This window comes from Vidua macroura, chromosome 3, assembly GCF_024509145.1.
Source record: "Vidua macroura isolate BioBank_ID:100142 chromosome 3, ASM2450914v1, whole genome shotgun sequence".
Taxonomy (NCBI): domain Eukaryota; kingdom Metazoa; phylum Chordata; class Aves; order Passeriformes; family Viduidae; genus Vidua; species Vidua macroura.
In genome coordinates this window covers 17,220,050-17,235,554 of record NC_071573.1, presented here as the reverse complement: position 1 = coordinate 17,235,554, position 15,505 = coordinate 17,220,050, and the positions used below count along the sequence as shown (strand labels likewise).

At 39.2% G+C, this 15,505-nt stretch overlaps 1 protein-coding gene across 2 annotated transcripts in view; it reads right to left on the bottom strand.

Moving 5' to 3' along the window:
* The window catches only part of PLD5 (phospholipase D family member 5), a 165,321-nt gene that overhangs the window by 85,016 nt on the left and 64,800 nt on the right, over positions 1-15,505 (bottom strand). For both annotated transcript variants that reach the window (XR_008436271.1, XM_053973550.1), the window contains exon 2: positions 12,322-12,458. Coding sequence is in view for 1 of the 2 variants with exons in the window: in XM_053973550.1 (XP_053829525.1) it covers positions 12,322-12,458 (137 nt within the window). In the remaining variant the exon portion in view is untranslated. The remainder of the gene's footprint in view (positions 1-12,321; positions 12,459-15,505) is intronic.

Genomic DNA, 15,505 nt, shown 5'->3' with positions numbered 1-15,505 from the left:
TAGAATGCCATATATACCATTAACCAAGACACACTACATCATTTAGTTTTCTCTGTTCACTACCATACTGTAATTGAAGATCTCCAGGATATGCTTATCGAAAAACCCACACAACTGCATTGTCTACATCTTTCAAAAGTTCATGTTTAATCTTTAGACACAAAAGGACAAGGACATCATCAGAACAGAAACTTTTTTTAAACCCCATTTTTAGGTACCAAACACACTATTTTACCCCTCCCACCTTCTCCTTAGTTTTGAGAAAAAACCAGCCAATTTTCATTTTATTTAATTTTTTTTTGCCCATTAGATTTTTGACCCCTTATCAGTAATATGGAAAGGCTGGCCTTGTTTTTATTCCTGTGCTTCTAAATATCTTCAGTTTGATGCCACAGTTCTAATGTATCCTCAGTTTATACGCAAAAAACCCCTTGTACTACCAAGTTTGTTTTATCAACATTTTATTTGTTCATACATTCTTAAATCTAAGCTGATGTTTTCAAGATTCATTATCTATAAATGTTATAGAAAAAGTCTTACAAATACAGTAACATACAGCAGTTTGCCCCATATGAAGTGCCTGTTTCCTGACTCCAGGCAATGCACCTAAACAGCAGCTGGGGAAGCTCTGCCCCCAGCCCACAGCACGCAGCTTCCTTCTGACAGAGATGAGGACAGCCACGCTGCCCTCCTTACATGAAGCCATTCTTGCCCCTGACATGGCTAAGGAAACGCAGCTGCACACTTCAGGGAACACCCTGCATATCCTCAGTCAGGAATCAGGAGCTGAGACTTCCCAGCACAACAGTAAGTGCTCACTTGGTACCTGTTTAGTCACTGAAAAAAATCTCAGCCTCTTTCCTCTGTTTGCACCGTGTTTAAGTTTTGAGTAAATACCATTACCATGACTTTCAAATTATGTAAAACTCAACAGCTGAGGTATTTAGTCAGTCCTGTACAAAGCCATAGAGCAGCCACACAAGCCCCTCATCAGCTGTTATGCCTATTTAGCTCTTTTAAGCAGCCCATTCACTGTTCACCCATCTGTAAAACACACTAAAATATCCTAATATAACAACTTTAAAAAGCCTCTCAGAAGAACAACAAATATTGTATAAATAGCCCCTCTCATGCACATTAATTAGTTAACCAGATGTTTTTATTTTATTTCTACATTTAGTTTGTGACTATGTTCATATTAAACCTTTTTAGAAGGCTTGAATATGCCAAATTATTACAGGCAAAACTAGGCCTTTTCTTTTTTTTTGTTTTAATAACAGAATTTATGTTGCCTTTTTATTTCCTTCCATACAACCTCCGATCTTCTCATATGAACACTTTGTACTTTAAAGAGCAACATTAATTTGGACTGAATAATCACATACCAATACACAAGAAGTGGGAATTTGATTGCTACTATTTTTCTTTTGGCCCTAAAAGGCCCTGCATCTTTCTAAAAGGCCCTGATTATCTTGCTATGACTTGGAATGGATAAATGTGTTAGCTTATGGTCGTAGAAACCAATCAAGAATCAAAATATTATTTTTCCTCATAAATAAGCATGCTTTTATGGTGTTAATTATTGAATGAGAATTTTCTAAATAAGAAATCTCTTATCCAGAACAGAAATTAAATTATATTCTATGATGTTGGCATTTATACAATCCAACAATACCCTAAACTTAATTAATGTCCTTCCTGTCCAGCAAGAACAAACAAAACTGCTTTGCAAAACAACGAAGGAAAATTGAAGGTAAAAACTTTAGTCAGCAACTATTTGAAATCAGCACTGCAAATTCAGCAGATATAGTCAAGGTAGGAACGGTAATAAAAATCCACAGATAAAAAAAATAAAGTAACTAAAGTATCCATTCCCAAAGGACACTGCAGTGCTCAAATTACAGAGGCAAAAATCTGTGGAAACATTCCAGGACACCTTAGGAGTACTAAGATAGGTTTAACTACTGTCAGATGGCTTTATGTGGTATCTATTTGTATTTCTGTTTTGTTGTTAGTTTAATTTTGGTTTTGGTTGTGGGGTTTGTTTGTTTGTTGGGGTTTTTTTTAATAGTAATTAAGTTAGGTCCACCTAGAATTGCATCTGATTAAAAATGCATCTTTAAAACTTGTTGCATTCAAGTTAAAACCGGGGGGAAAAAAGGAAAATTGATGGGTACATTTCTGGCCAAGATGAACAAAGTCAGGAATCTCTTCCCCTAACAGACACAAGCTATCTACATTGATAAAGCAGTGCTTTAAGAATACCAAAGGGGGAAAAAAAACCCCAAAAAAACCCCAAACATCTTTTTAGGTCTTAATAGAAAGCATTAACTTACTTATTGGTATTTACCCTATGGAATACATTTTAATAGCAAAATCCTGACTCTCAAAAAAGGCCTCAAAACATAAAGCCCCCCTCAAATACCAGAAGCACATTTTTCTGTAGAAATTCTGCCATGTGTACATGGCCAGAGCAGAACCTCTGACACAGAATCAGTTGGCTGTCCATTTTAGGTATTTGCGTGACTCTTCTCAAGAGCAAACTGAAAAAAATCACTGTTTTCTCCTCTCTAGTCAGTCCTGAAGAAGTCTTTTCACATGCAAACAGATGTGCCACTAGGGAAAATAATAGATTGCTGTCATACAGAGGTTACATCTCTACTGCTTTCCCACACCATTCCCCAAAGCTGCTGTAATGAAGGATTGCCTCCAGTTTTGGCAGCCTGTCTTGGCCCAAAACTGGAAGGTGTATGGGGATATCTTTGAGGTGGCTCACATGCATTTATGAAACACCACAGATGGGACAGCTCTTGCATTCTGTCACTGTCCCACTGGCACTGGCTGAGTCATTGAGGGGACACTTCCACTAGTCCAGCACTTCAGTCTCCATTGGCCCAAATACATCACCTCAAGTGTCCTCTAATGCATTTATTGAACCATACTCTCCACCAGCGTCTGCAATGAACTGTAAAACATGCACTGCCAAGCTGATACAAGTGACCCAAAACTGGCTGAGAAAAGGCCTAGGGTTTCTGACAGTGTTTGAACAAAATCCAAATCATGGCTGCCTGCTTGATGCTGGTGACACATTCATCTTGCCTTAAAGTGTCATGATCAGTAATGAAGCTTATGCATGTTCATATTTTGCTAAAATACTGGTAAAAGTGCATTTTTCTCCAATACTCAGCCAGTGGAAGAGTTCTAAAAATTATTCTTATTCAAGCCCAGCTAACTTGAGAAGCTATTTCATAAATGACAACAAAGAAAATTTTTAAAAATTACTTTATTTCCCCAACAGGTTCTTTAAAGCAATATTTTGATAAATCAGTGAAAATCAATTAACTCTATGCCTACCAAACTGACAGAAGATATCAGATACCATATGTGATCTCATATATGAGTGTCACATACTTATTCCAAGAGTTACAATCAGATCTAGAGTAAAAAGTCAAAGCCAGTGCTTCCAATGTTCTATCAAATTTCCATCAAAAGTTTAGTCTGAGGCAAGATGAATCCTTCCCCTCATATCAGAGGGCATGCAAATCACGGTTGGTTCTCAGAAGAGCCATTTCAACACTTAGTATGTAAAGAAATCAGATTTAAACCTACCACATTGGTAGGACTGATGCTGTCAGTCATAATAACTCTCAACTGTATAATAATTTTGAAATAATCTTATTTGGAAAGGACTGGTCATTAAATAGAGAATAAATGATAGATCTGCATCTGGCACATGCCAAAGCTGGTTTTGCGTGTTATTATTTTTTTTTTCAGTCTGGTTGACAGGAAGCAAATTAATTATGGGAAAAAAAAAACAAACCCTAAAACATAAAATGAAAAAATACTAATGCTAATGAAACATTTCTCCAGTGCATTTTTTACCCTTGGTCAAGACAATTGGATGTGGGTAAGTTGAATAAAGGAAGCAAATTCATACTTTCCTGATTAACACAGGCTATTGACATCTTGCCCAACATGCAAGAGCAATCTGTATCTGAAGTGTTACTCACAACAATGCTCTGACCAACTAGAGAGATGTGGACATATGGACACCCTATCAGAGACCACTGAGAGGTGACTCTGGCTTCACCTAGATTTCATCCAAGTATTCAGAGGAAAATAAACCAGGAATAAAATCTTCAGAATAACAAAGAAAAACCCCAAACATTTCACCAAAAGATGTCTTCCTGTATATGTAAAGAGCATCTGGAAAAACAAGCCCTAACAAACCGCAACCACCAGCTCTCCCTGATGCCTCCCAGCAGGGCATTAACGCCAGGAGCCGCTGCCCTCGGGGTGCAAGCTCAGGGCCACCAGAGCCAAGTGAGCTGCACGTGGCTGAACAGGAGAGTCAGCTCAAGCCCACCAGACCCACCAGCTCTGCACAAGGCTTTGGGCTTCAGCAGGCACCACAGCTGCTTCTTCTTAAGCGCGATACTGCCCGGGCGCTTGGACAAGCAGGCTCAGCCACCTACTCAGCAGGTCACAGAAATCATCCAGCACCGTACAATTGCACTCCTGAGGAGTATCAAATCATGCTAGCCCAGAGGACTCTCACAGTGCTATCCTAGGATTAGCTGCAGAACCCAATACATCTAATGTAACTTGACAGGATAATAAGTATCTTTTTCTAATACTGCTCTGAGGGTGGAGAAGCAATTAAAAATAAATGGTGTCACTGGAACAGGTGCTTGCTAGGATCTGAGGCAAAGTCAGCTCTGGGTGAATGAACAAGTCACCCTGAAATGGAGCATGAATTCAGACAGACTCTACTACGGTTTTTAGCTACTTTTAATGCCTTTCCCACAAGCAAAAGGAAGAACGATTTATCAGGGAGCTTTATTGAGCTGGGTGGCTATTCTCACCAGGCAGAATAAAAACCTCTCTGAAATGTCATAAATTGGTTTTCAAGATCATAAGAATGACCAGGAATTTTAGATTTAATAACTCTGTTTAGTATAGCCTTACAATCTGGTATAGAAAATTACCTCAGAAATCTTTTGAGTTCTGCTCAGATGAAGTAATTTCAGTCTTCTGAAGACATTAATGTGAAAAGAGAAAAGAACTAATTGAGAAGGGAGAAAGAGAGGGGGGAAAAAAGAGAAAATAAAGAGATTTTATCACAGAGAAGCTCCAGCAAACTACAGAGGAGATAGTATACTCTAACACATGAATTGCTCCTTTATCCCACCTGCATTATCTAGGAACCTTAAAGTAATTGGTATTTGATTTGTATTAGCTTGGAACATTTTCTCTGGTATCAATTCACAAATTGTAAGTCATAAAAGGAGAAATAAACACATACTTTAAAAGGTAACTTCCAAGAACACAAAACATGTCAATCTCGGTCTTACATCCTAAATAACACGTATCATGGCAGGAAAAGCTGCCTTAAGGAGACTCTAAAGCCCTCTGTCCTAAACTCCACAGAAAATAATTAGATTTAACGGAACAAAGAGTAGGAAAAAGAATAGGTTTGTATGTTTGAATAAATGAGTGGAAACCCAGACCTATTTGATTCAATGTAATTAACAATGAACTATCTACTGGGAGTAATGCAGAAAGAAAAAGATCTAAACAGATTATGAGTTTTGTCACTCATTTTTTATTTGTGAACACACTCTCTATAGCTGAAAGTAAATGCAAAACAAAAAAAAAATTATCCTTTGCTTTTGGTATTTTGTACCAAAACACAGGAAAAAAATTGTATTCTCTACAGGTACTGAGTAACTATACTATACTGTTAATACACTATCTTTTCCATTGAAATGCATTTCAAAAAATGAAAAATAAAAGGTAGGATAGGTAGAACTTCTTGTGCAAGTTGAATTAGTGATTTCCCTCCCTGGCTTCAGATGTTGAATGGACTTTGCAGGAGGTACATCAGGCCTCTGCAGTGCTCAGCCAAGAAACTTCAAGTGAAAGTGTATTCCTTCTTTGGATGCAAAAATAAAAATTACCATAAATAGAGATCATCTGAAAAAATAGGAGGTTTTATAGCTCATTCTCTATATCACCCAAAATAAAGAAGAAAACAGTCACCCTAGAATTGTTAAGGTTGGAAAAGATCTTAAAATCACTAAGTCCAACCATTAACCCAGCACCACCCTGTTCATCACTAAACCATGTCCCTGAGCCCCATATCTATATCTCTTAGATACCTCCAGGGATGATGATTCTACCACTTTCCCAAGCAACTTGTTTCAATACTTCATAACCCTTTCAGGGAAGAAATAGTTTTTAATATCCCACCTGAACCTCCCCTGACACAACCTGAAACCATTTCCTCTACCACTTGCCACGTGGGAGAAGAGACTGACCTTCACCTGGCTATAGCCTATTTCAGGTGGTTGAAGAGAGCAATAAGGTCAGCCCTGAGCCTCCTGTTCTCCAGACTAAGCTACCTCAGCTCCCTCAGCCATTCCTTACAAGACTTGTGCTCCAGACCCTTCACCAGCTGTTTTTGGACACACTCCAGCACCTCAATGTCATTCTTGAATTGAGAAGCCCAGAACTGAGCATTGGATTCAAGGTGAGGCCTCACCTGTGCTGAGTAATGGGGACGATCCCGGTCCTGGTCCTGCTGGCCACACCACTGCTGGTACAGGCCAGGATGCCATCGGCCTTCTTGGCCCCCTGGGCAGACACTGGCTGATGTTCAGTCGCTGTCAGTCAGCACTCCCAGGTCCTTTTCTGCTGGGCAGCTTTCCAGCCTCTCTGCCCCAGCCTGTAGTGCTGCAAGGGCTTATTGTGACCCAAAGGCAGGACCCAGCACTTTGCCTTAGTGAACTTCATACCTTTGGCCATGGCCCATTGATCCAGCCTCTCCAGATTCCTCTGCAGAGCCTTCCTACCCTCCAGAAGATCAACACTCCTGCTCAAATTGGTGCTGTCTGCAAACTGACTGAGGGTAGACTTGATGCTCTAGTCCATCATGTTGACAGAAAGCATTTTTATGCCAAGTGGAGTAGTTGTTTTGTAAATAGAAATCTTCAGTTGCTCTTTAACAGGCTTTTCAAAATCTGAGCATCTTGTTCTGTTTAGACATTTAACTATTATGCTTGTCATAGTTTGTTATTAAATAGAAACCAGTCAATATAAACCTTGCTATGTTCAGAACCCACGCAGCACGGAGAAAATCTCCTCCACAATAAACCAGGGGTAAAGCACTTCCAAGGTAAATGAATGTAAGCATGTGCTGCAGTATGCTTACTTAATAGTGCTGCAAAACCCTACATAGTGAATTAGCAGAGTACTTGAAAGAAAACAACAGAAAAAAATCAATTGTGGGCCCTCTTTCACAACCAGAGAATAATCATCTAATGAAATGGAAAGCAATGCATGCAACACACAGTAATTGTTCGATATAAGTAATTATTGTATGCAACTAGATTTAATCTCTAAAATTCAGTGTTGCAGGGTACTGTTGAATTCTAAAGCTTTGCACGTCAACAGGAAGATTCAGCTCCTCTCCAAGGATACCAATCCTTATCCCAAACAATCCAAACAATATCTAAGAAATCACAAACACTGCTCAGATATCATTGCCTATTTGTTATAGGGCAGCACTTGTCAAAGCCTCCCTACAATCAAGAAGCGAACTTGCTACTCCTAAGCTTTGCTACTCCTGTCACAAATAACAGCAAATTCTTCCAACACAAATCCAAACACAAAAGAGCGAGTCCCTTCATTATATATTACTCTGAGGAGAAGAGAAATTATCAAAACAGCATCACTGGAACAGAATGCAAGACAGAATCTGCCTTGAAAACACACACAAACAGAAAGCAAGAAAATCCTTCCAATTATCATCAGAGAAAGGGCAATATTGAACAAAAATATCATGACAACAGTTTCAGTTTTAGCTTGGTAAGTATCGAAAGTAGCTACCATTGCTTCCCTTTCCACCTTGTTCTGTAGTCCCTCTCAAGAGACAGGGCCAAACCCACAGCCAGAGGTAGGAGCTATGCCAGCTGCTACCACTGCTTCAATGGATATTGGAAAAGCCAGGGAGACAAGGACAACTAAGGGCATGTGCAAAATCTGTAGGATCCCTAGCATGGCTGTCAGCACCAACAAGCAAGAGAAGAGGCTCAAGTTGAGCCTTGAACAGCTCAAGTTACCATTAGTAAATAAAAACAACCTCAATTCAAATAGTTTGGATAGCAGAGACAATCTCTTGATAGTTGTAATTTCTTGTTTCCTAAATTGTCATTTTTAGAGTTTATCAGTCAATTCCAACAAAGTCAAGTAACTCTCAACTGACATAGAGTTACATCAGAGGCTAGCCAAGACTTATCCACATAGATCAGTCATTAAAATGTACTATTTTCAAATTAAAATAATCTAATTTTATAGATTCAGTGTCTAATGGACCCACAGCAAGACAGGCAAAATTCCCAGACCGCTAAGCATATCCTCTTAACCAGTCTCATCCATCAGGGCTGCCAAACAACATTACTGTGGATGTCTCAAGAGAATAATTTCCATCACATACCGAGCACAAACTGCAAAGCCTCAACTTTTCACAGTCACTGCTACTTTTTTTTCCTTTAATTTCAATCAGTTGACATTCCTTTTAATAGGATGGGTAGCATCAATCCCTCCAGCAATCAGAGAAGATATGCAAAAAAGCCTGATTTCCCATTCCTTGACTTATTTTTGTTACAAAGTCCCCAAGAGAAATAAAAACATCAATAAAGAGTAAGGTCATTTTGGGAACATATGCACTAAGTATTCCCCATGTAACAAGAGCTAAAGGAATGATTTAGAAGAGGAGCCTCATGATGAATTACAAGCAGATCAAAAAAGCGGCATTTGTGTTCCTGAACAATCCAATCACAACAACAGAGATGTAAGCTTTACTGGAAAACACTACTTGCAAAAGCTCTAGATTCTAAAACATAAGTTCTTCTTACGTTCACTTTCTCTCTCTTAAGAATTCTATTTTTTCACACAAGCTCCAAAACTTTCTAGCCAGAGAATTTTTCTAGACCACAGTTCTATTTCAGGTGTTTTTTCCTTTAAAACAAAAAACACAGGAATGAAATTTTCCAAAGAAAACAGCTATTAAAAACCATCAACAAAGTTCTTCTCAAATCCACAGCATCCTTTCCCATCAACATTCTTCACAAATTCAATCAGTTAAAACCAAAAAAGAGTTATAGGCGCATACATACAAACTTATATTTGACACACATTTCATTAGAAAAAAGTTCAAAAATCATCTATTACCATTCTGTCTCAGCACATCCTGGCAATATAAGCACCTCTTCCTGAATGTCAGGGAAAGTATTCACACAGCAGAAATAAGAATTCAGTAACTCTTGTCTTACTTATTAAAAGTGCTTAGCCCAAGTACTAAATATATGGAATTGGCAGCAATTGATTTGTGACACTTCAGCTAACTCTGTCATGTATTTAACACATAAAGGACCCAGTTTCATCGTGTAGAGAAGGACTCAGTGTTAGCAGGTAGCAGTTGCCAGCACTTGGATACTGTTATTAAAACTGGTTTAGGCAATTTATACGCACAGCATTTATGTGCCTTCTGGTTCAGGAATTAGTAGCTAGATCACACACTTGAACCACTCTGTGAAAGGCACCTTAAAATAGAGCTGGGCTCTGGGTTCACTTTTATCCCTGTAAACGCAGACCAGTTTAATTGACTCCTGTGTTCAAAGTCAAGGTGCTGATTTTAGTCTCAGGCTCCTCTAACACAATCCAGGAGGGGTCAAGACTGACACATGTAAACCAATAGAACACTGAGCAAAGGTAAGCATTGTTTGGAAAGGCAGATTGCTGTAACCCATACAGAGACAGAAGAAATCAATCTCTCACATGGAAAAAAAATTAATATCCCCATTTTTCTTAGTACTGTGTATCACTTCTACTCTGATTTTTTCTCCTTTGAAGAATAAAATGTGAAGAAGCTGAAGCCCTTCCTTAGCTAGGCCTACACAGCTACACAGAACAGAATGGGAACCATTAGTTGATACAACTAAGAGGAAACATGGTGCAGTAGTTTCTGACTGTGTTGAAGTAGTGTGCAGCACACTGAAGCCAGTGAGCAGAAAGATTTTCCCCTCATCTGACCTAGTTCTGTCAAAGATTCACACATGGAGACAGTGGGTGTAGAGGTGACACATGCAGTATCTTCAAAAATTTTGGAAGGCAACACCTCACAGTGAAAGACACTTAAGACTTTGATGGTGAAAGGAAAGCTGGCTGAACTCTAGAAAATTCAGAGAAGGTATCAGAAGCCTGCCCAGACCTGTAGGAGTACAATGAAGTGAACAAAATCAAACTTAAAAACAATTATGGCAAAAAGTGCCAGATGGACAGCTGGTTTCAGGACAAAGCTACCTGATGCTGCAAGTATATTCCGTTTGGAAGGAGATACAGATTTCAAGAATCCTCTTGATTTGTTTTTTTGGTTTTTTGTTTCTTAAGCAGCATGCAAACAATATTTTAAAAAACCCATTATAAATGGAAAAACCACAAAATTTTATGGACTCTGAATTAGTGTTATCTGCAGTGTGACAGGTGCAGCATAAAAATGTACTGTCCCAAAAGAATCTTCACACAAAATGAACAAAGAACAACAGAAATAAGGATCAAAGGTTCAAAGAAACATTAATCTTTCATTAAATTATTCTAAAATGCAAATGTCAGTTAGCTCCTACCCACTGTATACCCAGCCATTGGCAGGTAGGTTCTGCACAAACAGTGGAGCAGGCTGTCCAGAAAGGCTGTGGAGTCCATCCTTAGAGCTACACAGAGCATGACTGCACATGCCTGAGCAAACTGCTGGAGCTGACTGTTCTGACTGGGGTCATGGACTGAAGGATGCCCAGAGGCCCCTTCCACTCCAGCAATTCCATTATAAGATTAGAAAGGATTTCTGTGAAGTTATTTAAGAATTATGGGTTTTTTCAAACAGTGATCAGAGAGGGTGATCTGTATAAAATTAAAAGTCTTGATAAAAACCCAAACAGAATACAACTGGGAATGAAGCCTACAAATGATTTTTACATCAGCTTGGTGGACAGAAGAGGCCCTGGGACAATATGACCCAGGAGAAGCACTGGTCATCACTAATGAAATGATTAATGGAGGAAGCTGACAGTGAGGAGCGGCAAAATGAGATTCACAGTCTAGAAATGAAAGGCCCAAAAAACAAATCACCTACTTAAAACTAATAGAACCAAAAGTTAAAACATATATACAACCATGGCAGGTGTCTGAGGCAAATCGTAATTCAGCACTGTCAACACTCATCTTTCTGATCGTATCACTAATTTCCTTTACAGTTCATAGGTAAGCCACTGTCTCTATAACAGGAATGCATCAGACAGGAAATAGAAAAGCTTCCCCTTAGATTGAAAGGGGAAGGGGGAAGGAAGGGGGAAGGGGGAAGGGAAGGAAAGGGAAGGGGAAGGAAAGGAAAGAGAGGAAAAAGAGGAGAAAGAGGAGAGGAGAGGAGAGGAGAGGAGAGGGAGGGGAGGGGAGGGGAGGGGAGGGGAGGGGAGGGGAGGGGAGGGGAGGGGAGGGGAGGGGAGGGGAGGGGAGGGGAGGGGAGGGGAGGGGAGGGGAGGGGAGGGGAGGGAAGGGAAGGGAAGGGAAGGGAAGGGAAGGGAAGGGAAGGGAAGGGAAGGGAAGGGAAGGGAAGGGAAGGGAAGGGAAGGGAAGGGAAGGGAAGGGAAGGGAAGGGAAGGGAAGGGAAGGGAAGGGAAGGGAAGGGAAGGGAAGGGAAGGGAAGGGAAGGGAAGGGAAGGGAAGGGAAGGGAAGGGAAGGGAAGGGAAGGGAAGGGAAGGGAAGGGAAGGGAAGGGAAGGGAAGGGAAGGGAAGGGAAGGGAAGGGAAGGGAAGGGAAGGGAAGGGAAGGGAAGGGAAGGGAAGGGAAGGGAAGGGAAGGGAAGGGAAGGGAAGGGAAGGGAAGGGAAGGGAAGGGAAGGGAAGGGAAGGGAAAAAGAAAAGCGGTCTTGATGAGAAATAGACATGAAAGAATTGGAAACTACATGATCCACCTCATTATTCAATTACTGAAACTTAATGGGCTTTGGCTCAGGCTTACAAAATAATTGATCTAACACAAGGGTCTTGCTCAAAACACACCACCAAAAATAACTTCAGAAAGTATGCTTTACTTTGTTAAACTAACCTCTGAAACCAGAAATTCAAAATGAGAAACCATTTCTTCCTGTGTTAGCTGCTCTTCCCAATGACACCACAGGACCATGGCAATTACTTCATGCCCTTATATAACACACATATGTTCCTTTCCATCCCAAAAGAGAAGTTTTGTTTGTTACCTCTTACCGACAGTTATTTTGACAGTTCTTTTCTGAGAGTCCATCCTCATCTTCTCCCATAATATCCACTGCCGAAAATATCAGTGCAACCAGAATTGCAAAGCAGCATACCAGTGCAAAGATCACAATGCATCTTTGCTGGGACTGAAAGAGATTAAGATTAAAAAAGTTTTAATGGCATGAGCACATTCTCGTCAATGACTTGAGACTCTGAAACTTTTACTTAAGATCTAAATTTCTTTGAAGACCTTACTGCAATAGCTGTCAACATGAAACATACCTCAAGATGTAAACACTCTCAAAACTGTCCTTCATGTATCATCTTGAGATGTATTTTAAATCTCTCAGACACTGTTTAATGATTCATGTCACAAATAATATTCATAATTTAAACTACTTTCTGTTTGTACCACAAGGAAAGCATTATGCATTAAAATAATGACTCCTACATTAACTACATATTTTCTGATTGTGGCTCACAGGTAAAGTACATGCTCTAAAACAAAGTTTTGTTGTGTTTGGTTGAAATAAAAAATGTCATTGCAAGAAGACTGAAGAGCAAAATCTTTTTTTTTTCTATCGCTACAAAGAGTACTTGACATTGTCACTATGACTGTCACAGCCACTCAGACACTCTGGAAGTCCTTGCCCCACAATATCTATAATATAATGAGCACAAATTCACAGATGATAAATGGGAGTCAAGGAAAAAATGGGAGACTGTTGCTCAGTACGACAGGTAATGCCTTCCACATCTCAGATTGATTATTATGACACGGCATAGCACTACCTTATGAAATCTTGCAGTACTAAATCAGATGCACCTGGTAGCGCCTTAGATGAATATGAAACCTCCTAAAGACAGTCTCTTGACATGCAATTTACATAGCTGCATAAACATAAAGTATATTATATTCTGAAACCAAATGTTCAAATACTGTGCATTTTCCTACTGAAGTAAATTTAAACAAGACCACATCCATATATAAAAACATCAATGTCTAACTTCTGTTGCAATAGTAATTTTCTTAATTTTCATTATTGCTCTATAATTACAATGTCACATGGAGGAAAAGGCCTCATAAAGGAATGGGAAAGTGGGAAAGCATGAAAAATATAAGGGAAAGGAAACAACATCACACTTGCAGCTGATAACCAATTTCACAGTATTTCCATTGTTCCTGATATTTTGTTTAAGAGGCAATAAGTGTCAGAGTAATAAGAACATTTTCCCATACATCAAAAAAAAGGTCTAACATTTTTTTAAATTAAAAAAAATCCAACACTTCCCAGCTAGTGCACTTCTCAGGAGAAACATGCTCATGTTTCATTTCAGAATAAATCAGATATAAAAATTTTATTTCATTCTGTGAAAATACAAAACACAGCAAACAACTTCTTCAGACAAACAGGAAAAACTCATCTGAAATTTAGTGACAAATGTAGCCTTTAACAGTAACACCAAATGTGTGGTTCAGGTTATAAGCCTATTTTGAATATAATGCATATTAGACAATTTTATACATTTCAAATATATGTTTAAATACATATTTCTATTATATTAACTAAAATCTTACCAGAATGCAGCATAAGAAAATGTTCTTCAGCCATAACAAAGCCAACCCATGAAAGAAATAAATTTGGAAAGTTTTTTTTTTCCGGCTGCTAGGTAGACTCATGGCAACATTTGAAAATAGTTGTAAATTACTGCACCTGGGTGTCCAGAACTAAGGCTGCACAGTGGGACTTAGTAGAATATTGTTAAACATTCTCATTACCTCACACTACTACCAAGAAAAACTAAGAAGTGCCAAAGAAAAGTAGGTATTCAGGTCTGGGACACTGCTGTATGCCGTTTCTTCATCAGGACACTTCAGACTGTTGTTAGGATGACCATTGTCTCACACAGTTTTTTGCAGTACTGCAAATGTATTCACAGAAACTCTTTGATGCTGAATGTATCACCATGGCAGCAAGGCAGCAAAACTACTCCCATAACCAGCACACCAAAAAGAGCCTGAGCTTGTTTTCTAGTCCCTAGGAGCAGGGGATGTGACCCAGCAGGGCTCACAACCATAGGGCTCTTTTTCCTCCCAAATCAGGCTAACTGCCACCATTCTACACACTGGGACTAATTTTAAGTTACTCTGGATAAATTTGAAGCACAAGCATCCTACTGCCTCACTGTGTGAAAGACTTCATGCTATTGCTCCAGGGAGAAACTTTCATCTTCTTATTACGCTGCCATGCAAGCTGCACAACAACCACAGAGAGTAGTGGGATCACTGGACCAGCAGGGATTGCATCAGCCTTTGAGGCTGGGCCAGTACTCACAGAGACAGCAGGAGATGCTTCACTGAAAGGAGGTGTGTTGTAAGCCACAACACACCTCTAGAAACCTCTCAGCCTGCTTAAAGCTTGAAGGCCAAATCAATATAAAATCCACAGAGTACCAACAATAATATGGTATCACAAGGAGGAGGGAGTATGGGGGGGAAAAAAGGCAGCTGCAACAGATGCTTAAAGTTAAATACCAGGAAATCTTACAGCAGCAATTTCTAGGTGCTCATGTTAAAGCACTATGGAAAGGGGAAGTCAAAATAATTCTGAATGGATCCTCCTAATCTAACATTAATTTCCATTCCACATAATTTTGGGGAACATATTCAAGGTTTCTTAACTTCTGTGTTGTAGTTGAAAACTGTATGAAGTTTAAATCCCTGTTCTTTCATGGATACAACTTGTCAAGCTCTGCAGTTTGTGAGTACTGCTCACTGTAGGCAGCACAAACTTAGTACCATTAGTAAGACCACTGCTATTCTACCAGCATGAAAATAAAGACAGAACCACACAAACCTATTTTACTACCCTTATTTCACAGATATTTTATTCTATGCAGTTGTCTTTGACAAGTATAATGGATGAATTATCTCACTTTTTCTTAAGTACCAGCTTAACAGTATGGTTACAAATAGCATAGGGAACCTTTTAAATCAACATTCAAAAACTCCCCTGTGACTACAGTAGTTTATCTTTGAACTAAGGATAGCACAAAATAGCAAATAAAATGTAGCAAAAATTCCAAGTTTGTGATTCTCCTAACTCTACATTTTCAGACACAGGTCTGAACGGTCAAGTAAAGACCACTAAAAAAAAAAAAATGAAGACAGTAAGGAGGATTTTAAAAAGTT